The sequence below is a fragment of the Gorilla gorilla genome, chromosome 5 (assembly GCF_029281585.2).
Source record: "Gorilla gorilla gorilla isolate KB3781 chromosome 5, NHGRI_mGorGor1-v2.1_pri, whole genome shotgun sequence".
Taxonomy (NCBI): Eukaryota; Metazoa; Chordata; class Mammalia; order Primates; family Hominidae; genus Gorilla; species Gorilla gorilla.
Window position 1 is genome coordinate 71,882,869 of NC_073229.2, and position 25,684 is coordinate 71,908,552.

At 37.5% G+C, this 25,684-nt stretch overlaps 1 protein-coding gene across 10 annotated transcripts in view; it reads left to right on the forward strand.

Moving 5' to 3' along the window:
- MLIP (muscular LMNA interacting protein) overlaps nt 1–25,684 on the forward strand; it is a 243,042-nt gene that overhangs the window by 64,852 nt on the left and 152,506 nt on the right. For 2 of the 10 annotated variants that reach the window (XM_055391123.2, XM_055391121.2), the window contains exon 1: nt 24,762–25,011. The exons of 2 other annotated variants lie outside the window; for them this stretch is intronic. In XM_055391123.2, the coding sequence (XP_055247098.1) occupies nt 24,916–25,011 (96 nt within the window). In that variant the 5' untranslated portion in view covers nt 24,762–24,915. Of the gene's footprint in view, nt 1–24,761; nt 25,012–25,684 lie in introns of those variants that run through there. 6 more of the 10 variants (XM_031012543.3, XM_055391117.2, XM_055391120.2 and 3 more) reach the window with 4 other exon arrangements.

Below are 25,684 nucleotides of genomic sequence, written 5' to 3' on the forward strand. Positions count from 1 at the left end.
AGCAATCTGGCCCCTTCTTAAGAATCTTGCCATATCCCTTCTGGCTCTTCCCCAGGGTCATTTTCTCCAGCCACACCAGCCTCTGTTCTTCAGGGATGTCAGATAGCCTCCTACCTTTGGTTCTTGGCTTTTGCTGTTCTCTCTTCTTGGAGTATTTTCACCTAGATATCTGCATAGTTTATTTCTTCACTTCCTTAAATCTTCTTCTTAAAAGTCACCTCCAAGGAAGCCTTCTCTGTCCAACCTATTGAAGTCTATTGTGCTCTTACCTCCATCTTCTGCTACTCCCTGTACATATCTTCCATGCTTAGTTCCTTCTCAGCACGACCACAATATTCTAAGATATTATGTAACTTATTTTATTTATCATCTATCTCTGTCTTCTAAAATAGAGGTTACATGAGGGCAGGGATTTTTTTGTGTTTAGCTCACTGTTGTATCCCCAGGATCTAGGATAACACCTGGCACCTAGCCAGTGCTCAGTCAAGATTTTTTGAACAAACGATGAGTAAATGAACATTATGATATATGGAAGTAGGGAATGGTTTCTGGAAGTCTATTCTAATATGGCGTCAAAGCCAAAACAACATCCTATAGCTGTGCCTCTTCTGTGACTATGAGTGTAGAGGGCAAGGAGGTGTTACAATATCTGCCTTAGGTATGTAAACTGCTGAAGAGGTGGAAGTTTCACATTTACAGCAAATAGCCTTGGATTCAGATTGTTTGTCTTTATCTATTAATGAGTCCATTCTGATGACTCAGTGACTAAATTGAAGTGGTGGTTTCGTAGAGAGAAAGTGTTTCAAGAAAAATAAATGTTATTTGATGCAAAAAAGAAACATAAAAAAAAAAACACAGAAATCAGGGATAAAAAATAGTGGCAAAGAGGAATGAGTCTAATAGAGGGGCCAACACATTTCCAGTAAGTCAGGCTATCTTTGAAAGCTTGGTGACTCCTTACTTGCATGCCTTCTCCTTCCTCTGGGGGCCACTGCCCTCACATGTGTGAGGGGCCATGAGAAGGAAGAGGATCCAAGCTGTGGACCTGCATGGGTTGTGAGAACATTACTTTGTCTAAATAAAATAAAGTAGATTTTGCTTGGATGATGCTGCCATTTACTGAACTGTTTAAGAAAAATTTTAAAAAACAAAATACTTTAAGATGCTTATGGGAAAGATAACTCTTTTTTTTTTTTACTCCTCCACTGTTTGAGATTCTTGCTCTTTGCCAGAAGATCCATCTGCCAGGCAGCAACCAGGCTTTCTGCAGAGCCTAAAGCTCTACCTGGGGAATGTGTCCAGAGGGAGAACACCTGGGCAGGCTGAACCTACTCATGATTTAGTGCAAGTTACTGAGCTAAGCAGCTTCCTTCTGGAGTCTTCAGAAACGGCCATGGTATCATTTTCAAGTTAGCTCTTGTTCCCAAAAGGAAATTTGCATATTCTTATGCTTATGTGTTTTCCAAACTTGACACATTTAGTTTATGCAAGGTGGTTTCAGAATTGAAGTAAAATAGTTTGTCTTTTCTGAAGAACAAGCCAAGGAAAAGAGAGAAACTTATGCTTAGGTCTCTGAGGCCTCAAACTTCCTGAATATGTCAAAAGTCAGATGCTGGAGGTTCAGGGTAGGAAGAAGTGAGGGTCCGGCCTAAGTGGGAGCACCAATGGATAAATCAAGGCATACAAATATAGTAACTTATGAAATTATTGACTTATTTTACCCTTCTTTGCTTTCCCTGGGGTTCTGTAGTAGGTGAGACAATCTTGATGCCAGAGTTAAACGAGGTCAAAGAGTGTGGCCGGCCACAAAGACTGTGTCATTATTTAACCTTAGAAGATAAATGTCCCTCATCCCCATATCTCTCTAGCCCATACTTTTAATTACAGAGGGGTCAAAGAACATTCCAAAGCACATCTGTCTCTCAGGTGTTAGAGCAGACTGGCTTCTCAACTTTGGTGGCCATTGTTTATCAGTTTCTATGAAGCTCAAAAAGCTTGTCATATAAAAAGCCACAATGCTTGAATAGCTTATTATACCTGTTACAGTGGTCTCATAATTGGTAAGCAAATCTCGCGGTTGTGCCAGGTGATCCATTAGGGTATGGAGAAAAATTAGTAATCTGTGTTTTTATTTTCACCTTTTAAATTTCTATTTAGGTGCATGTGTCACATTATACATTTGTCCACCAGCACATATGCATGATAATGAATAAATAAATTAATAGATATTCTTATAGTAGAAGTATGTGCTCAAATTATTTTATTGATAAGTCCATACTCCAGAAACCTTGGGGGCCACCTTTTTTTCCCTCAAGTTCAACATTTTTTGAGGTCTATAGCAAAGAATTTTTACTGTTTTTAGTGGAACCTGGAAAAAAAAGTGGAGACTAAAATATTTAGACTTACAATTCTGGTGGATTTTAAAATACTTTGTTCCTATAACGAAGTACAACATTAGCCTCTTTCTTTTCAAAGAAACCTGTTTTATTTTTGGTGTGAGTTTCAGTTGAATTGATAAATTGATTCAGGATTTAAAAGACATATACAAATTTGTAGACATTCTCTACATATGTAGCCATGCTGGGTTACATAGCATTAATCATTAAAATAGAAAAGTCCCTTTACAATAATAACATTTCAACAAGGCTAAAATACCTATTTTCAGGATATAAATTCCACCGGGAATTACCTTAAGCTAAGTTTGAATATTGGGCCACCTGGTATTTTATGCTACCTGATTAGTTTTATATCCCAAGGCCACAGGATAATTTTACTACCAGGATTCAAAGCTGTACTTTTTCTTTTCAAGGAGTACAGAATGTCGCTCAATATACGTTTCGATTTTGAGCAATGACAGGTTAGCTGAAAGACTTGGGTTTCAGGACAGTTCTATATCTGATGGATGGCTTATATGACATAGCTCTAACTCCGAGACTGTCCCTCTTACAGAATGCTTATACCTGACCCTTTGAGCCTTTCAGCGACAAGAATCAGAATCCATCTCAAAAACAAAACAAAAGAAAACAAAATCCCATAATGCCAAATATACGTGAAGAATTTGCTAAAACCTGAGTTGAGCCCAAATATTGAGTTTATTTTTTAAACTAAAATTTGTATTGAACTTACTCCAGAATGTTTCTAAAGTATAGCCTGAACTGCTGCCGATCTTCAACATTTTCAAAACTATGGTACTATAACAAAATTAGGCCATCAATATATTCTCTGAATGAAATTGGACTTGATTTAGCACCTCTGTCTTAAGTCTCTGAATTGAGCCTTCTCATAGCAGTAGGGTCCTTATTGTCTGCATACACCACTACCAATTTGTTTATTAATCTTTTCTGACAATACCTCTCCCCTTTTAAATAGCCTTGTTTCTAATTTGGAAGTGTCATTCTTAGTGAAACTAAAATGAGTTGCAGGATTGATCAGTTTTGGTTGATCAGTTTTGTTTCTGTTGATCAGTTTTGTTCATTTTCTCATTTTTTTCTTTCTTATGCTTTTGGATATTAACAGAAGAAACATAAGCAGCAGTTCGTAAACTGCCTCTCAAGCATCAGAGGGAATTTGATGCTGTGAGATTTAGGCTTTCTTCTCAACTTTTCCATGGGTGATAATGTCCCCACCATGACTCTTCCAGCAGAAAATGCCCAGACAGCTGTATGGAGTATATCAGCTATCTTATCAGGATGTCTTGAGATATAAAAGTTATGCACAATAGTTAAGTGGAAGATACTTACTTTGTTAGACTCTACTAAACTTAGAAATTACTTAGTTTTTCCCAGGAAGATAATCCTACCTCCATAACTAGTTAGCAAGTTTGATAGACATTCTAGGCTTCCTATTTTAACTTATTTTCACATTCTATCTAGAACAACATCCCTTTGTCATTCAGAAATTAATCCTACTGACATCAAGACAGTCATTTTGACCCTCTCTATTTCAGCAAACATTGGTGTGAGAACCAGCCTTCATATTGTAATGAGCACTGGTTGTGTTCACGGCATTCTATCTATGTTAAGTATTGTATCTGTGTGTGTGTGTGTGTGTGTGTGTGACAGAGAAAGAGAGAGAGAGAGAGGGACACACACACACACAGCACAGTGGATTTTGGCATGCATAATTTTAACATTCATAAGCAATCCTAAAGTTCCAAGCCATGGACTCATGTAGTGATTTGTAATTTTGCTTAGCATGAATTTGAATCCCACTTATTTGAGATTAATGTAGGGGACAAAGTGACTTTGCTAATGAGTAAGTCAACTGTACAGACCAAAATGTATCATTGTTCTAATCATTTTTCATGTTTTTATGGGGGGATATACTGTAAAGCAGTGTTTCTCAACCTTAATAATATCGACATTTGGGCCAAATATATCTTCATTGCCAGGGACTGTGCTGTGAATTGTAGGATATTTAGAAACATCGCTTGCCTCTACTCACTAGAGGCCAGGAGCACACCTCTCCCACTTTTTATGACAACCAAAATGTCTCCAGACATTGCCAAAGGTACCCTGGGGGGAAAAAATCACCCAGAATTGAGAACTGCTTCTGTAGCGTAAACCCCTGGTTGATGAGTGAAAGTTGAGCCATCATAAATTGTACCCGTATTTCCTATAGTGTGTTGTTATACATTGAGATTTTGTTTCTGAGAGCGCCTCCCATTCATAAAATTACAAAATTGATTTAAAATTTCTACAGCCACTTAATTAAATATGGAAAATTATGGAAAATTATGAAACCTATATTCCTTTTAAGGGAGACTATCTTTTCCTATTGAGTTATCAGCATATCCAATATAGGCATTTCACTTAATACTGCCTGAGAGAAATTATTTAGCAATTGAAGATGGGATGAAATGGTGAGTGGGAAAATTATATTCAAGGAATCTAGCTGGGAGACTGACTTAGTCTTGCCTATAGGATAGAAGGAAAGGTGGGTTTTCAAGATCACGTGGGAGAAAAATCACTGAGTTCCTAAAATGATCATTATTACTGCCAGGTAAATCTAGCCATTCCCCAATTGCAGTGAAAAGCAAGCAATGACTTGATCCTCAGTGTCTGAGAACAGCTCCCTGAGCTCAGCAACAGTTCCTAGGATCTATTGTCATGATCCTTCTAAACCCTAGGCCTCCGGTTATAGATCTCTTTTAATTATACCAACACTTGTTGTTTCAGAACTTATAAACTTTCAGCCCATTTAAACATTCTTATTTACTGTCTCACTTTTTTATAATTAACTAATTTAATGATTTCTGCTATTAAGTCTTTGGTTTTCAGAGTCATTTCTCTATTCAACAAGATTGTCTCTAAACTAAGCGTGTGTTTCTGAATACCACTTCATGAAGATGGTTTTCAGAAGGGAAATTGCAGCTAAGTGAAGCACTGATAATTTGTCAACCTGGGTAGTTTTTACAGCATGACTTGACTAGGATCTGGAATTAAATACCCAAGAGAGAGGATTAAAAATAGGATGGGTTTCAATATCAGAAAGTGAATGCTTGAAGTGTCTTTCCTGTCCTTTTCATTCAATTTATCACACACATGGCACTACAGTTTCTGCAAATGAGTAGTGTTTCCTCTAGGGCTTCCAGATTTAAATGGAACCAAAAGGGCTGAGTTCTTTTGGCTGGATCATTCTACATGCTTGTGAATTGCAATTTCAATGCAAATCATAATTATTGGCCTAGCAATAGCATATACTGTATCCCTCAAATGAAAACAAGAACTAGAAAGTTTTGCCCCTTTTATATATCTTGGTACAAGTTCAAATCATTTCACAGTGGTCCTATGTTTGACAGGCTATTAGCATCTTATTTAATATTATTGTTTTATTCATAGATAGGCAAGTAGTACCATAAAAGTCAGGTGAGTTTTGCAGAACATATTTCTTTATTGATCATATTTTCCCAACAAAATATATTTAAATATAGGTATAATTATACCCACAATATAGCAAAAGCATCACTACTGTTAATTAATATATAAATAGTGGCATAACTATATTATTATAATGATATAAATAGCATTATAATTTAATTCATAATGTAATAATATTTAAATGGTTTATTTAAATTAAAATGGTTTTAAATCTTCTCAACAATTGCAAGACGAAGTTTCTGAGAGGATTGATAAGAATTATAGTCCCATTGACTTTCCATCACTTCAGTGTGTGATTTGAGTGGTTTTATTGCAGGGAGGATGGGCTGCAGAGTTATTGAATCTATTTTTTTTTTCTTTTGAGAGGGAGTCTTCACTCTTGTAGCCCAGGCTGGAGTGGTGCAGTGACATGATGGCTTACTGCAACCTCTGCCTCCTGGGTTCAAGCAATTCTCCTGCCTGGGCCTCCTGAGTAGCTGGGATTACAGGCGTGCACCACCATGCCCAGCTAATTTTTGTATTTTTAGCAGAGATGGGGTTTCACCATGTTGGCCATGCTGGTCTTGAACTCTGAACCTTAGGTGATCTGCCTGCCTCGGCGTCCCAAAGTGCTGGGATTCTAGGCATGAGCCACCACGCCCAGCCCGAGTTATTGAATCTTAAAGCTGCACAGAGCTCTCAGATCATCTGGTCCAGTGGCTTTCAAATTTGTGAACCACAAATACAGTGAGTGTGTGTGTTCATATATATCTGAAACAGAGTCTCTGAAATAGTGCTTATTAATATGTTTTCTATTAAATTCTATTCTATTCTATTCTATTCTATTCTATTCTATTCTATTCTATTCTATTCTATTCTATTCTATTCTATTCTATTCTATTCTATTCTTCTTTTATCTAATTCGTTTTTTAAAATGCCAGACAGGACTCACTGATAGTCATGACTTGTGGTTGGAAAAACACGGATCTAGGCTAGCAGCTGTGTTTTACAGATGGGAAATCCAGAGTCTGGCAACACAAGTGTTGTCTAAGGTCAAAAAGCTCATTAGCTGCTAAAACGAGGGGGCTTTTTAAAACACATGTGGAATTTCAAATTCAAGTCATTTAGCATTTGGTGCTTACAAAATGATTTATGGCTAGTCCAGAAAGCACTTTCAGATTGCTCTATCGGAAATCAGGAGACAGCTGTGACCCATTACTACTGTGCATCCGCACAGGCACACTTATTCCCTCTGCTACTGGCCCTGTGACCCACTAGGCTAAAGGCTGTATTGGAACATAGGCACACCTATTTCTTTGCATATTTTCTTTGACTGCTTTTGTCATCCAGTGGCAGAGCTGAAGAGCTGTGACAAAGACGGTATGGCCCACAAAGCCTAAAATGTTTACTTTCTGGCCCCTTACAGAAAGAGTTTGCCAACTTCTGGGAATTGTCTGATAATGAATGTAAAGCACTTACAATTTCTGACACATGATAAATATCCAAAGAACAGTAGCTATTTTTATTTTAAAGTGGTAATGGAGATTAAGAGGATAAGAATTACAATTATTATGTTGGTAATGATAGAAATAATAAATTTTGATGGTGTCAATAGTAATGATAATGATGATGACAATAATATTAATAACAGCAATAATAACAATATTTTATTTAGCTACCAGCTTTGAATTCTTTTATCTTATTGTAGAAGCCACTCCTGATATTGCCTAGGTTTTTCCTTTTCCCTGGTATCAAAATTCATTTTCAGGGAAGAATCTGAAACTTGCTGTAAGATAAAAAAAAAAAAAATGAAGCTCTATATATTGAGGCTTAATTGGCAGGTATGGAGAAGTATTTTGAGAGAAAACTCAGGTCTTCTTGTCCATTGTTGCATAAAGCAGCCTCAGTCTGCATATTTTTATTTTATTCTGGACAACTCCTTTGCAAATATTTGCAGAGTATTCATAAGGGATTTCTGTTTCTTCCTAAGATCACACCATCAGCACTGTCAGAAGCTCTTACTTGTGTGGGGCTTGATGGAGAGTCCTGGCAGTTTTCCCATATCCCACAGGTGTCCTGGGAAAATATATTTGTCTTCTTTCTGACTTTTTTTTTTTTAATTTACAAAGCTAAGAAGAAGAAAGACATTCTTGTTTTGTACCCATAATTTCTGTGCTACACTAAGGTTTCCTAAATTTTGGAGAATTTGCTGTCTATGGCCTAAAAAATATAACCCTCATTGCTGCCACCCACTGACCCCAAATGTGTCTTAAAGTAAATTAGACTCACTCAGAAACTTAGCATCTGTTTCTCTTCTCAGTTATAAATTCACAAATAGGTTGTTTCTCCCTTTAAAGTGGTTTCCCTAGCAACTAAACCAACCTTATATGATCAGAGCAGTTTGTCACTTTTGAAGTTTGACTTTCTGACAAGGCCTTCTGGCTCAGGGAAATGAAGAAAACAACCTCCAAACACAAACATTTCGAAAACACTCAAGTGATGATTTACAAATGAGTTACATTTGGGTGATTTTTCTGTAGATTGTGTGTCAACCACCATCACCACCACGCTCCACAGCCAGCCAGCAAAGATAGCCATCTCTTGAAGTAGCTATCGTCATAGCAGAGAACAGATGGGAGTGATTCTTAAAGGGGCTAAATTACCATAAAGATGTATTTTGGGAAGCGGTGGGTAGACAGAGATATAGGAAGACTTGCAGCAGGCAGCCACACAAAGCGAACTCACCTTGTGATTAGTTCATCTTGCTTATCTCGAGGCTAAAGTAAACGTATTGGTCACAATTCAGATACATCGTGGGGAAGACAGACTTTTGCTCCCTCTACTCAGAAGGAGTCAGGACAAAGTGAGAGGAAGGTGGGTCTCAGCTAACCCACCTTAGACTGACTTTTCATTTATTTTCATTATTTTAAAAATAATAATAACTGTTATTTGTCTTTGGTGCTTTTTTTCCCCACTGTTGCTGTCCTATTTACTGATGACCAGAGTTAGGACCTCATTCAATTCTGGGTTTTCCTTTCCCTTCCAATCCCTTTCTGACTCCTCCTGTGACTGGAATGCAGTTGGGGATGGATAGAGTGATTGGAGTAAAAAAGAAGGGTACAGGAAACAGGAAAACTGTCTGCTTTCTAATGACATTTTCTATTGACCCCTTAACAAGGGGAAGAGAGAAATTATTTATGAGATCTGTAGAGACCCCCAAATGAGCTTCGAGTGAAAGAGCTTATGAGAGAAGAGTAAAAACAACAGCGGAAGCTGAGTCAGAGTTTGCAGAGTCAGAATCTCCGTTCTCAGTTTGAATTCATGAATTTGTTTGTTCATGAATTTGCTTTCATGGTCTCAAGATGAATTGCAAGTTTTCTTCCTTGGAAGATTTTCCCCGAGAGCACGGTGTTCCTCATAATAAGCAAGTCAAATGGGCAGGTCCCTCCCACTTGCTGGTACTTCAGATGGAGTGTGACTGGAGGCTCTAGCAGCATCTAGCAGGTAGGCGATGTATGAAGTAAAGTAAAAAAGGCATGTTCTGCACAACAAAAAACTTATATCTTATGCAAAGTAAATACCAATTCCAGGAAGCCGAAGGGAAATGTTTTGAAAAGATTTGTTCTTACAAAGGAACTTTTTAAATTTTTTGGTCAGGTGTGTGGTGCATGCCTGCAGTCCAAGATACTTGGAACTTTTTAAGACCTTTTTTGGGGGCACAGGAAAATTTATCTTCTGAACTTTGTACAGGTTATATTTCTTATGCCAAGCTTGGAATACATTCAGTTGAAGAGTTCTGTAAGTATTTATCAAATACTTACTATAGGTTTATTATTAAAATTGGTACTTTGGAAAGAGAAGCATAAAATGCTGACATAGTATGGTAGACACAGAAATGTGGTGCCCAGATCCCATTTTGAGAAAGGTCTTGCTGTTGAGCTGTGGAAGGTGTGGTTGGTAGGTAGCATCCAACTGTCACCTCCTTCAGGGTCAACCTCATCTGCAGAGAGGCTCTCCACTGAGTGTACCTTCTCGGGGAAGCCCACAGCTGGTGAAGCCTTGGCTACTTTGGCTGGATATGGGAAGCGCTTATGGGCAGCACTTCCTAATACCAAGTGTTAGGGAGCTCCTAAGCTCCTTACCCAATTAGCCCAGGCTCCGTTGGGTCTGCTTCATCACCCAACTTCTCCCTCTGCCAATCCTGCCTCTTCTTCTTACTTCCCACCAGTTGCTCTCTCATAAATATCTGGCACCCTGAATTTTGTCTCTGCATCTATCTCCAGATAATCCAACCTGCAACATCCAGTTATTAATGATTTTGCAAACAATTCAAGAGACAGGACTATTCTATGTGGGTCATTGATGCTGTGGGACAGAATGTAAGTGCTAAAATGTTTTTAGATGAGAGGGAGAGAGCTGAGCACTTCAAACATTAGAGAAGACTCCTGGTAGATCTGAACTCCTGACCTAAGATAGTGGAGGGTGAGAAGACAGGAAGGACAGGAAATGGAGCAACTGAGCCAAAGCAAGTAGTGCGACTGTGAGGAAGTTGGCCTGGCTACCAAGAAGGCTACATGTTAGGGAAGAGTTAGAAATTGAATTGTTGTTAATTTACTTAAGATTAGATCAGGCTGTGCAAAAGAGAGAAAACCCCAAAATAGATGTTTGCTTTTTTCTTACATTAAGAAAAAGTTCAGAAATTTAGTTTTGTTCTTGTTTGAGATCTCTTCTTGTCAATTTATTCATGATTCTGTCTTCTTTAGAGTGAAGCCCTTATCATCAGGATCTAAGATGGCTGCTAGAGAGGCAGCCATCACATCCAAATTCCAGACAGCAGAATGGAGGATGAGATAAAGAAGGGCATGTCACATCATTTTAAAGAAACTTACTTTTAATTACTTCTCGTTGGTTACAACTTAGTTACATAGCCATACGTACTAGTAAAGGAGGCTGAAGAGTATCCCTTCGACTAGGCAACAACATACACAGCTTAAAATTATTGTTATTTTAAAATTACAATTGAAATATAGGACCACTCAGATGGTGGAAACAAGTGAGACAAAATAATAAAAAAGCTAAAATCTAGTGTCTTGAAAATGATGGTGGCAGTAAAACATTCCTAGAAATTACAGAGAAGAGTTATTTTACATATGTGTGTGAAATGTCAAAAGATTTGGGGCATATTTAGTTGGAGGTTAATATTAATAATCATCTAATGTATGTTGAGGGTTTTCTATGTAACAGGCATTATTTCAAATGCTTTATATCTATTGCATTATTTAATGGAGCCTAACAGGTAGGTTTTATAAATGGCCTATTATATATAAGGAAGTGGAGATTTTCAGGAAGGAAGACAATTGACCAAGGTCACACAAACTGTAAATGGCAGAACCCAGCCTCACACTCATGTTTGTCAAATTCCCCAATCCGATGACTTGCACCATGATTGCTCATATTAGAGTCAGCAAGAGAAACATCAAAGAGGAGAAGCGGGAGCTCAGGAGAGAGCACAGACCTGGAAATGCACGTTGAAATCAGCCAGTTCTAATGAGCACTGAAACCATGAGAGTAGAGAACATGAGAGAAGAGAGTCATGGAGGAGAGACCTCAGGCAATGGAAAGAGGAGGATGCCAAATGTTAAGTCTTGGGGATCTTTCTTTCTTTCTTTCTTTTTTTTTTTTGTTAGAGACAGGATCTCAAAATTTTACCCAGGCTGGAGTGAAGTGGCACGATCATAGCTCACTGCAGCCTTGGACTTCTGGGCTCAAGAACTCCTCCACCTCCACCTCCCAAATAGCTAGGACTACATGTGCATATCATGCCAGGCTAATTTTTTAATTTCTTTTTTTTTTTTTTGTAGAGACAGGGTTTCACTCTGTTGCCCAGGCTGGTCTCAAACTCCTGGCCTCAAGTGATCCTCCTGACTCAGCTTCCCAAAGTGCTGGGATTACAGGAGTGAGCCACTGTGCTCGGCTGGGTCTTTCTCTTGAAGGAGGAGGGGAAGCAGGGAGATCACTGGAAAAGAACCAGGGCAGGATGGTGTCAGGGAGGAGAAAGACTTTCTTGAAGATGAAAGGGACAAACAATATTTACAACACAGAAGGTCAGGGGAAAAAAAGTCAACGATTTGAGTAGCAAGAGGCCATGCATTGATTATCTTTAGAGTGTTGAAAGAGGATGTGGGAATAGGTAGAGGAAGGTGGAAAATAGTGAACGAGCTGTTTAAGACTTGTAATGGCAATCCTATTGCAAATAATAACTGATAATAGGAGTTAATATTTATTCTGTGCCTACTATGTGCCAAATACTGTTCCAAAGGCGTATGTAACTCATGTAACCACAACCCTATGCGGTAGCTACTCTTATTATCCCTATTTTACAGATGAGAAAATTGAGGCAGTGAGAGAGTAAGAAATCTGTCCAAGGTTTCACTGCTATTAAATGGGAAAGCTGGGATTGAAGCCCAAGCAGTTTGGCTGCTGAGCTCATGCTTACGAGTCTAGAATATCCAAAGATTTCTTTAAAAAGTAATGACTTTGCAAAAATCCACATTTATTCTTCTGATGTAAAATCTCAGATACATTTTCATAGAAACTGTCAAGTGTACTTAATGATCATCTATTCTTCTTTACGAAAAAAAGTTGTTTTGAGAAGGAATTAGTTTGTTGTATATTTCCCATGTCAGCTTTGACAGGAAATATTATTATTTAAAAAATAATTTAAATTCAATTTGAAGTCTTGAAGAAAAATTTACTGCATTTTTACTGGTAACCTTACTGAGAAAACTGAAATGATACGTTATGGACCTTAGTAAATGTCTCCAAAAAGAAAGAAGGCTTTCTGTCTTCATAGCAAAACATTTTAATAACTATGCACTGAAACAATGATTTTTTTGTGTATCAAATTCCTTTATGCCTACAGGCTACTCAATTGAATGTCATTAGAATATCTCAAAGCTATTTTCACATAGTTTGAAGGCTCGCCCATCTCCTACACAGTCACATGTTGATTTGGAAAAAAAAATATATAGCTGTGCATCATACAGTATGGGCAGCATATTGGAATCTAAGGCTTATAGATTGCCAGCCTGCTCAGCGTCTCTAACCCTTTTCAGGTAACCAGATTTATTAATGCCAATGTGTGCTTTCAAAAGACTGAGAAGTGATTCTTAAAATGTTTTCACCAGGGATATCACAGAGAGGTTTTTAAATAAAATAGTACTGTGATGTTCAAAAACAAAGACTTCTCAAAAAGTATTTATGTTTTTAGAATTGGTAATTAGAACAGGCAGATTTGAAGGGGATAGGCTTGCTTTCCATGTAGACTTATCAATTAACAAAATCATAACTGAGAATACAGCTTCATTTTATGAAGAGATGTAAGGGTATAAATGTAAAGGCAAGAAAAAATGATAAAAGTTGATCAGAGAAAAAAGGAAATCAAAATGCTGATTTAAAAGAAAAGTGCTTTGGAGTACATTCAGTAATCATTTTTATGAAATTTTTAAATGATGATGATGTCACTGGCATGCATTGGTTCTACATACATACTTAATGTTAGATTTCTAGTTACCTTGGAAACTCAGGATTATAATATGCTGCCACAACAATAACAACTAATCTCTTTTGAAAGCTTATCACATGGTGCTCATCATGTTGGAGACGTCCCATGTATAATTTTATTTAATTCTTACAAAAGCTGTGTTAGATAACCTGTTTTCTTTATGGAAGTGATGGAGCCATTCTTTGTTGTGTTTGGTAGTGTCTTTATTTTAATTTGTGGACAAGCTTGATAAGTACATAAAGTGCTTTTTTTCTGGTAAGATGATTGCTCTTTCAGTTTCTCTTTCGTGATATACAAAATACCTTTATATAATGTATTATTTTAGTAACTGGAATTTTTTCCTTCTTCCATCCTATGTTACTGCTTTGTTACATGCCATGAGAAGAAAATTTTTAAAAATGTTTTCCTCATATTTTCTATGTTGCTTCTTAATATCTCACCTTTGAAATACTAGTCATTTCTGTCCTAGAAAGCTTTCTATTAACTAATGTGGTTAGTCAGAGAAGTGCTACTGAGGGGATTATATTATATTTGCAGCTACTGACTTACCGAAACCTAAAACATGCTTTGTCCTTTATCTACTATTCCTTTATACTTGACACGTAGCACTGTCTTATTTTCTCTGTGGTAGGCACACAACCATTCATTCATTCAACAAATATATATTGAGCATCTACTAAATGTTAAGCACTGGGGATGCACTGGTGATCCAAACAGGCATCATTAATTCTTGCCTTCATGGATGATTGCATGTGTTGGGCCCCAGCACACCTCCCAGACTGTGAAAACACATTGGCAAACTGTAGCCATCAGCTGGTTTGTTTTGCCCAGGATGAAAATTACTGAGTGTCAAATAATAAAATCAAGAGAAAAGACCATCCCAGTGTAATTTGATCCACCTACAAATCTTCACCCACTTAATTAATCTTTTACAAATATATATGTATCTTCATTCAAAACAACACTTTGATCTAAATGGTGATTGGTTCCAGAGGATATGGAGCAAATATTTAGATCAATTAACTTGCCACTGATTGTCATGTAACTTCTGATGAGTAAGATTTTTAGCTATTGTGGACAAGAGTCACAGGGTTTGTGAAAATCTTGTGGATGATAGTAGACAAGGGTCAAGATTCTTAGAAGGTGCCTTTCTATTTTATTTTGGAGTAAAAATATTAAGGGGAGAAAAAGGAGGAAATAGTGTAAGTAAACATGGTAATATTCTGATACTCTTATCAATTAGAAATTTTTGTTCAGTCTCATACATTTACTCTATCCTAAAAAGAAAGAGAGAAATGAATATTTATTGGGTACCTACTATGTGCCAGGCCATACACTAGGGCTCTTATATGTCATCTAATTTAATTTTTACATCCATCATATGAGGTTCAGATGCTTTTATTATGCCCCTTTTATAAAAATAGAACTAAAGTTCATGGAATTTGAGTAAGTTATATAGGATTATCCATGAATAATAAGTAGATTTATGTTTTTGAACCCAATTCTGACTCTAAATTCCATTGTTTCCATTAGTAGAATTAATAAGTAGATGCTATAAAACATCATCTTGGAGCTCACATATTACCTTGGATATTTTGGAAGATGAATATTGTTTGCTAACTACTTATGGTAACCATATGTAGCCATTCAACAATAATTTCCTGTGCTTATGTTGTACTATCCATATTGAAAAGTATGTAGCTTTAGCACTCATGCTAGTGACAATATAATTGTATTCTTTGATATTCTTTATCTCATTTCTATTTTAAAGTTATATTCCAAAATAACCATGCATTGCTTTTATAGTAAGAGAATAACAGCTGTGAACAGTGGGAAACTCAGAGTATACAGCCATATTTTGAGAATGGATACTGGAAGCTTGAGAAAAGTATTCCTCCGAGTGCAGTTCTCCTGGGTAGGAACCATATTAGAAAGAAGATCCTGGCTGGCTACTGCATTGTTATGTACTCTGTATTTCTGCCCTTCTTATCACCTTCCTATAAATGTATATCTCTAAAGTAAGGCTGGCAGAAGCAGGGAGCAAATGAGGTGCAACATGAACCTGGGTTCTAGCCAGGTGGACCTGAGTTCAAATCCCATTGTCTCATGTGCTGGTTGAGCAAGTTATTTAATCTCCCTGAGTTTCATTTTTCTTACCTGTCTAGTGGACATCATAATTCTCTTGCTGGCTTGTGAGAAATAGAAAAGATAATATATTAAATATCAAGAGCAGTATCACATAAAACTCATTAAATGGTATGTATGTGTAGGATGAAATTTGCTCTTGGTTTGAGTCGGTTAAGTGTTTGAGGTAGCCATGGTGACAGACTATGGTTGCCAACAGTGGGAGGAGTGATCTAGACCAGAGATGCTTTTCTCATCTTTCTTTATGTACCCTGGCCTCTCACACAACCCTCTGATGCTGGCTTCCTTCATAGATTCCTAAAACATCCAAAGCTTTGGCATTCAGATTCGGTTGCTATTTTTATATGTGGTATATCTTCAAGGTGACACTTTAAAGTGACAAAATTAATATAGTGTTTAAATCACTCTTATTTCATGACAGATCCTGAAATCCTTGAAACAGAAATCCCTCCTATCCTTTCTGAATCTTCCATACATCTAGCATAAAGCATGCAATCATTTACTTAAGAAACATGTATTGACCTCCTACTATGTGACAGGCACTGCATTAGGTGCTGGGGATACAGCAGGAAACAAAACAAATACATTTCCCATCACAGTGGCATTTATGTTCCAACTGGGGAGCCAGACACTAAAGAATTCACTGTATAGTCATATAATTTGAAAGCAGCAAATACCATGTAGAAGTACAAGTGCTAAGAGATGGTACAACAGGAGGTTGTATCTAACTCATGGAGCCAGGGAAGCCCTCTTTAGGTATTGATTTTATAAAGTGTGTTGTGTGTCAGAAATTATGTTAACCTCATGATGTAAATTAAAATATTCACCATGGAATCTCTGAGTTTCTTAGAGCTCAGCAGGGCAAAGAGGAATTAACTAGGGAGAGAGCTGTGGGAGAGCATTCAAAGCAGAGGGAGAAGCATGCCTTACTTAATCTTACTCCATTTTAAAACGGTAACACAATAAGCCCCTCATCTTGTCCCAACCTCTAAAATTTCTATGTATGAGAAGAAGGGAAATAACTGTTACTGAATATATGTATGTGTCAGACTTCTAAAATAACATATGTCATGCCATTTTAACCCTAATGGGGTGAGATATTATCTAAATATTGCAAATAAGTAGGCTGATTATGTCTTGGTTTTCTCAATATGGTTCTATCCCAGGGCAATAATTTTTAATGCTCCCCTTTTCACTCTTGAAAGTGTTTCAGTTTGTGCAATAAATTCTATGGTCATAAATAAATGAAGCTCAGAGGGATTATTAATTTGCCTTGGGTTACACAGCTAGTAAGTGCAGAGGGTGATGTGATACCACATCAGTGCTCTCTGATCTAAAGCCCATGCTCTCAACTGTGTATCGCACACACAATTTGTTGGCTCTACTCCTGTATTCCTCTCTATGTAATTCTTCCAATCATGGTTAGGTAGCCCAAGACTAAACTGACAAAAATTGGCTTTCTGACATCTGCCTTCACTAATTCTGCTGAGTCATGTATTTCTATAAAGTACAAATGAAAAGAAATGAAGCACTAAGATTAAATATGAAACATGTATCATAAGTAGTAGTTCTTTTCTTGATATGCTTATCTTTATACTTACATTTAGCCTATTCTTTATGTTGCCCAAGTATGTGGAAACTAATTTAAAATGCAGTTGCTTCTGAAACTCAATATGTGACTCTAATGACAAAACATTGGCTATCATTGTTCTTTTCTATTATATGATACCTTGTGGGCTAGGGAGGTTCGTGACTTGCCCTGGTGAGCTGAGCCTGAGTGTACGAAGTTTAGCACTTCTTAAAATAATCAATTAAACCCTCTTATACTTAAGGCATCTTAATAACACTTTCTAACACAGTTTTTATCTTGGTCAAAACTGAGTAATACAGGTAAATTTTTTTTTCTGCAGAATATGATAAAAGCTTTTGAAAGCATTCTTCATATGTAAATATATCAAAAGCATGGAATAGGATGCTATTGCTTCCCCTTTTATTTTAAACAAAAAATCAGATTATGCCAAAATCATATTATAAGTAAATATTACATTGTTTTGTTCCTTTATGGAATATACTGTCACCTCAAAAGATGCTGGCATCACTCTGTCTGCTTAAAAACAAGATTTTATGAAGTATGTCATGTGTTAGAATTTGTTTCCTTTATGATATATGTAAAAATGGTTCACTATGGAATCTCTGAACATGTTTTATTAAATAGTATTCCCAACTGTTTGCTACATACCTTATTAGTACCTCTTTGAATATATTTTCAGGTCTTTCAGTCAATCTATCATTCATTTATTCAATTCATATTCCTGTGCCACTGAATATGTTGCTTGTGCAACTACTGTTAGCACAAGTGGATTTATACTTAGTAGACCTGAAATATATACCACCTTCCTTCCTTGCTTTCTAACTCAGAGAACATCTCCTGATCTTCATCTAGCTCATTCTGCTCTCTTCCCAGCCAAGACCACAAATAGAATTTTATTTAGTAATTTTGTGGAAACTCCCTTTTTTCCCCCCAAACTGTCTTCTTTTCATACATTCATCAAATATTATGGCTAAAAGAAGGCTCTGTGGACTGTGCAGTTCGGCACTTCTGTCACACTGTGAGTGGGATGACAGTGTGCATTATGAAAGGAAAGGGTTCTGTGGCCAAATAAGTATGGAAAACCATGGGCTAAACACAGCTTAAAAGGCCTTTTGACTGTGAGACACCTCCAAATATAGGATATGGAATATACCAATTCCTAAATTTATTTGCCCACAAAAACCCTTGCTCACCGTTTGTCTTGCAAGGCTGATATTCTAAGAAAGGCACGTTGGATAACGCTGATCTAGAACCTCATTTTATAAACAAATTGCCCCTGAGAAAATAAGTGACTCACCCAAGACCTCACAGCTATTTGGTGGAAAATCAGGAGACCAGAACCTATTTTTGCTGCTTCTGACCTAAGCAACTGGACATTTCACAGCCCTGAGAATCCTGCTGTCTCTTCCTGCATGCATTTGTGGGTATGACTTAGAAGACGGAATCTGACTGCTGTTACTTGCGTCCTGCTCCTTTCTTTAGACCATATACGTTTGACTCTTTGTAAGGGCCGTGAATGCCAGTGATTTCCTATTCCAGTGGAACTAGGAAAGTTGACATTAGGTTAATTCCATTTTCTTCTGAACTGTCAATTTAAAGTTCACCAAAATTATCTTTTTCATTGGAAAAAAATAAGTTTATGCAATAAAGAGTTCACTTTCAGTCAAGAAGTTCATTGGACAAGTATTTATTGAATGCCTTTACATGCCACATACTACTCTAGGTGCTACAGAAATAGCAGTAACCAAAACAAAATCCTTGCCCTCATGGTGTTTAAAATCCGATGAAGGAAATCAGAGAAGAAACAAGCATCAGAGGTTGGTAAGTCCTTTGAAGAAAAATAACCTGGGCTAAGACGGGTAGAGAGTGCTGGCACGGGGGTAAGTGTGGGATTGCAATTTTATATAAGGTGGTAAGGGATCTTTCACTGTTAATGTGATATTTGGGCAGAGACATGAGGAAATGAAGGCATGGTAACCATCTTGGGAAGAACATTGTGGAGAGGAGGATTAGCATGTTCTAGAAATACATGAAGGTCATTGTGTCTGGAGTTGAGGGAGAAAAGGGGAGAGTGGTAGGGGTAAGATCATTGGGCTATAGGTTGTTACGAGAACTGATACTCTTGGTAACACAGGAATCTAGTGGAGAGTTTTGCATAGAGAAGTAACATAGCCTGACTTCTGTTTTAAAAGGTTTACTCTTGCTGCTATATGGAAGATATGACAGATTGGGTTCCCAGGAAGCAGGCTCTGAGATGGAGATTAGCATGCAAAGTTTATTAGGGAGTGCTCCCAGGAGCAATACCTGTAGGAGATGGGAAGGAGGCAGAGGGAGAGACTGGGCTACAGAGTGGTCTCAAAGCCTAGCTGACCTCATGAGGAGCTCTGGAATGGATTCCTCTCTAGAGTTGTTTCAAGCTGGAGTGAGGGGGCCAGGATTTTATACGGATGCATCAACTAGCCATCCGATGCCCCTAAGAAGGCAGAGTGACTTTGGGCAAGAAGTTTTTTTTTCTTTTTTCAACTGATAAGAGCTCCTGAAGAGGACTGACAGCTGACCACAGTTACAGAACTCCCAGCAGCTGGGGAATACGTCCTTCAGCCTGACAGGTATATGGATGGTTCATCAGACCATCCATATGGTGTTCATCAGAGCATCCACTCAAGAGTCAAAGTGGAAGCAGAAAGACCAGTTAGGAGGCAATGATTCAGAAAGAGGATGATGGCAGTTTCCGCTACTGGGATGTTAGAAGTAGAAGTAGTGAGATAGGTTCATTTTTTGGATTTATTTTGAAGGGACAGTCAATAGGATTTACTAATACATTGATGAGCGATTCTGAAAAACCAAGAAGAATAATACGAACTCATTATTTTTAGCCTAAGCAACTAGAAATAGGTAGAAACTGTGTGAAGAAGTGAGGAAAATTTTGGGAGGTGGGGAACAACTTCAAAAGAAATGCAATTAATTCAGATTCAGATGTGCTGATGTTCAGATATCTATGAGATGTTCCAATAATGATGTTAATTGTGTGAGTGAAGTCATCCAGAGAAGCCATCCAGTCTGGGGAAATAAATTGGAATTCATTGGCTTATAAATGTTATTTACAGCTAAGTAACTGGATGTGATCACCAAGGAATGACTCCTGGGCTACTTCAAAGCTGAGGGGCCCGATGGCACAAAGCAGACAGAGGAGTGTCCAGGGGATAGGAAGAGGACTGAAAGGAAATGGATTGCCTGAAACCAAGCTAAGAAAGTAATTCAACAAGGAGAGAGTGAACCACATACACTTATTCCTAATGGATAAATGTCTCTTATCATTGTCTCTGTGCCTCTTTCAAATTCTACCCTGTATAGGGCTTATTCATTTTTTCTGAATATCTTGTTAGGTCAAACAGTACTTTGAAGCTTTTGGTTTACTTTAATTAAGGACTACTAATATCTTTTTAAACTAGGAGGACATACCCCAAGGAGAAGAGTAAGCAGTATAACTATATACTTATAGCAGTATATTACTTATAAGTTATAGCGGTATACTACTATAAGCAGTAATAACAGAAGTAGAAGTCTGTGTCCAATACAGATGAGGCCAAATTTAGACTGTAATGGAATTTCACATATCGTTGATGAGATGTCAGGATTCACTTTAAATATTGCACACTGAATTCTGAGCCTGTGAATCGGGTTAGTCCTGATTAGGATCTCTGGAATCACCCATTACCTGAGAGACACGGATACAAACACCTAACGATTCCCATTTTTAGAGGAAAAAGGGCTGAGCAGAAGTGTCCCAGTGTTTGCCAGAAATAGGACCTAGGAGTGCAGGAACTAAGAGTGAAATCTCCCGGAAAACAACCTGACACGCATTGCCCATGCAGTCTGTGTTCAGCACGTGACTTGTCATCCTCCTCTGACTTCATTCACTGCTCCCGTCACGAGTGAAGGTGTCTCTTTAATGAGACTATAAGCCATGCTGAGAACAGGTTCCAAGCCTTTATTATTTTATGTCTTCAGAGCTTAGAATCGTGACTGGCACTCAATAGATGTTTATTAAGATAAATAAGTGGGACTTCTGGTACCTTCTGTTATCAAGCCTGAGGCATAAAAACAGACAAATGGATGTCTGAATAGCCTTGGCAGTTGGATCTGTTTAATCACTTACATGTTTCTTGGCAAACTTGTGGACTAATCTATTTCTTTTTTCTCAAATTTGTTTCCCATGTCAGGAAGAGAGATTATTTGTTCTGTATTGTTTTTTTAAAAGCAATATCTTAAGAGTCTTTCAGCTGAAAGGTATTGCAGTAATATCCGTTTAGTAATAAGGGTGACGTATGCCTGCTTCAGCTATCAATAATGCCAGATTTTAAAGAGAATTTTGGATTGTATTCATCTATTACAAGCTTTGACAAACTTTGTTTTCTTGTGAAAAAAAAAGATTATTCAACAGAGCAGTTTGTGTTTGTTAGTGGGAGAGAGATCATTAAAAGTTTGTGATTATAAAATGCTTAAGGGTCTTGGGCAGACCATAGATGACTTTTTGTCTATAGAAAAGTTGTTGTAATTAGAGGATAGATTCTCTTCTCCTCTCCACTCAGGTAATTTATATGCTCTTTTGTCTTCCAAGACTAGGACCCATTTTTTGACCAGGTGCCATCACTTTCTATTTAAATACAGAATGGTTTCTATAGAAATTATCCAAAATACATGTGCTCTTTGAAGCTATATGTAGTTACTATCCAGATGGCTGAAGCATGTTGTTATAATGCATGACCATTTATGTGTTTTTAAGTGAAAATTATGACTTCTAGTATTATAAGAAATAGTCTATAACAGCAATTATTAGTTAATAAAACAAGGGAATGAAAATGGTTAGAGGAAAGTTACCAATAAGACACAGAGAAAAATGTCAAAATAATAAATTGATTTAATTGGTTTTCATGTTGTAAAATGACTCAAGAAAGAATCTGAGCAGGGAAGAGTAGGGGCTGAAGTATTTTCTCTTCTAAGTTTGATTATGCCAACTTGCATAAATATTGCTTTATGTTTGTGGGAGGGAATGAGAGAAAGAAAAGATCAGAGAGGAAAGGACAGAATGAGACATAGAAGAAGAGTTTCATAGCGTTTGAATCCACTTGGAATAAACTGATTGACCACTGACAAAAATCTGGACTGTCACTTCTTCTTGGAGAACCACACTAGAACTTTGGGATAAGAGTGATCTCTAAGATGTATTGATACTACCCTTTGGTGTTTTGATTTATATATATAATTTTATGTCTTCATATATATATGTCTTTACATATATAAATCAAAACACCAAAGGGTAGTATCAATAAATACATATATATTTACATACATATATATTCATATATATTTACATACATATATATTCATATATATTTACATACATATATATTCATATATATATGAATATTTCCATTTCTGTTCTTCACTGAATAAAGCTAAAACATCTTAATTCAAGATCTTTGATGACCTACATTTAACCTACTTTTTTTTGTCTTACTTGCCTTTATTCTCATTTATGTTATTTATCAAACTAGAAAACAACAATACCCACAGGAGTAACGTGTATTAAGAATCTCCCTGGCACAGAGCTAAGAATCTGTGGAAATCTTACATGCTGAATTTAATTGTAATCCTCACAAGAACTCTGTGAAATGAGAGCTATTCTCATCCACATTTCACAGGTGAGAGGACTGAGCCTTTAAAAAGTTCAGTAACTTGTCTGAGGGCCCGCAGCCAGTGGATGATGTGGCTCCAGGGTCCTATGCTTTATGACTTACTGCTCTTGCTGTCCCGATAGGTGCCTTCAATCCAACCCTCTCTCTCTCCTTGAAATACGTGCTATTCCATCCCACCTTCATAGTTTCCCTTTCCCCGTTCTTCTAAGTGCAGCCCAAATGCCACCATCTTGAATTACTGCCCTCTAGGTGGCTGTAACATCGCTCTCTGAAATTCCTCTGTCTTTGCTACTCAAAGTGTAACACACCAGCAGCAGATCTGGGGTGTGGCTCCCAGGGCATCTCCTAGGAGATTCTTGGAAATGCAGAATCTGAGGCCACATCTCAGATCTCCACACTTAGAAAGTGCATTTTAACAAGCTCCGCAGGGGATTTATGTGTGCAGTAGTTTAAGAAGAACTGCAGTATAGGGCTTTCTTTCCTTCCTTTCTTCCTTCCTTCCTTCCTTCCTTCCTTCCTTCCTTCCTTCCTTCCTTCCTTCCTTTCTTCCTTCCTTCCTTTCTTTCGTTTTTTCTTTTTTTTTTTTTTTGACGGAGTCTCGCTCTGTCGCCCAGGCTGTAGTGCAGTGGCGCGATATTGGCTCACTGCAAGCTCCGCCTCCCGGATTCATGCCATTCTCCTGCCTCAGCCTCCCAATTAGCTGGGACTACAGCTGCCCGCCACAACGTCCGGCTAATTTTTTGTATTTTTTAGTAGAGACAGGGTTTCACCATATAAGCCAGGATGGTCTCGATCTCCTGACCTTGTGGTCCACCCGCCTCGGCCTCCCAAAGTGCTGGGATTACAGGCATGAGCCACCGCGCCTGGCCAGTATAGGGCTTTTTCTTGTTTTCTTTTTTCGCTTTGTATCTTTGTTATTTGTTTACCTGTTTTATATTCTCAAACCATTAGCTTTTTGAGGGAAAGAGGCACTTATATTCTCTTTTGAGTATCCATAAATATGTGTAAAATAGAAGAAGGCTCATAGTTTTTTTTATAACATGGCACTTATATTCAGAAATTTAGATCATATTCTAGGTCTGTGTTGTTTGGAATAGTTCCTCCCACTGTGCTAATAGAATCACTTATAGCAATTATTTTACTCATTATGTTTCCATAATCTCAGGCTTTTGATAACATCAAAAATGTGAAGAGGCATAATCTAGGTTTCTAAAATAGTAATTCCTTCCCATAGCCTTTGATCTATATCTAGTCCTTTGGATACAACATTTTTCACTGCCAAAGCACAAATGTAGATACTACAGATTTGGAGAAAAATCAATACTTAGAAAATAGAAATACTGAAAGCTGAAGACTCCAATCAATTTCACATATGAAGTTTTAAGGTTTGTCTGCAGTCAGGATTCTCACTGTCTTCCAGGAACCTTGGAATGAAATTCTGTTTTGACAAGAATTTGATTCCAAGCTTTATTTTAGAGGTGATTTTGTTAATAACATAACTTCAGTCACTACAGATGCTCCTGTATTGTTGCTTACAATTTATATACTAAGGATAAAGTTACTGATATTTTGAAATAACTGTGTGTTTTCTAGCTCTTTATTTGGACACAGTGTTTGCCTGTATTTATACCTCTAAATGTTCTCTATGAGCGTGACCAACTGATTATTGAGATTGGCAGATGCCAGCGCCCTTCAATCAGCTTCTCATTGCTGCACAATCTGGCTTTTCTCTTCTTTTCACAGAATATATGATTGCAATACATGCATGAAAAGAAAAGAGGGCAAACACATATCAGTGGCTTTTTTTCTTTTTTTTTTTCACTTCTACTGATTCCATTTCAGCAGTTAGTATGACCTCTCATAATGTTCCAAATCTAAAAATTGTCAAAACAGAAATCTACTCTTCGGAGCTGACACAATTCCTCAATTTTGGAATGACTCTGCTTTACCTCTTTTTAGAATTTCTTCTTTCTGCGTGAGTGTGTGTGTGTTGTTTTAGTATGAGGCTCCCTTCCCACCTCAGTCATTGGTTTGCTCGCTCCCTTATGTGATGAATCAATGCTTTCAGAACAGGGGCTTCTGAGTGACTGCGGGAACAATTACTTCCAAATGACCTCGTGCATCTTATCAGGGAGCATTCAGACCACACCCCAGGTAAAAGGAAGTCTTTGCTTAATGCTTTCAGTAACTTTTAAAAGCAGTGTACGGTGCTGGTGGTATTTGCTGCAAGGATGTGAGGGAGAGCTGCCCAGTGAAGATAAATTTGTATGTATATTGAAATGAAATGCTATCTTCACTTAGAGAAAAGGGTGAGCTGATAAAGACAAAACTGCTCATTGGGCAAAGAAAATGCTCAGGATTGCCCTTGGCACAGTGATAATGTAAGATACCCTGTAATGCCTTAACAGGAGGCTAGAGGCCATCTGCGAGTGTGGGTGTCAACATCTGAAGGAAGAGAACTTTTAGGGAAATATAAGAAAGGAAGGCATTACAGCCCAAAACTGAGCAAAGGAGCTGTTAGCCTGCGTGGCATGCGGGAAAACAGTTTCTCAAATTATTAGGCTATCCGGTGAGAAGATGACGTTCTTAGAGATTTTGAGCATTTCAAAGTGTATTTAGAAAAAGATTTTAATCCTTTTATCTCATATTTCTATGACTAAAATAGTTTCCCAAGGATAGAAACTAAGATATTTGAATAACATTGACAACTGAAAGCGTTAATTGGCAATTAACAAGTGCAATGCTGTTAACATGCATCTGTTGCTGCTTTGTGTGGAAAATGGTTTTTCATCACCATAGCAATTCATTCTTACGCTACATTGGAACT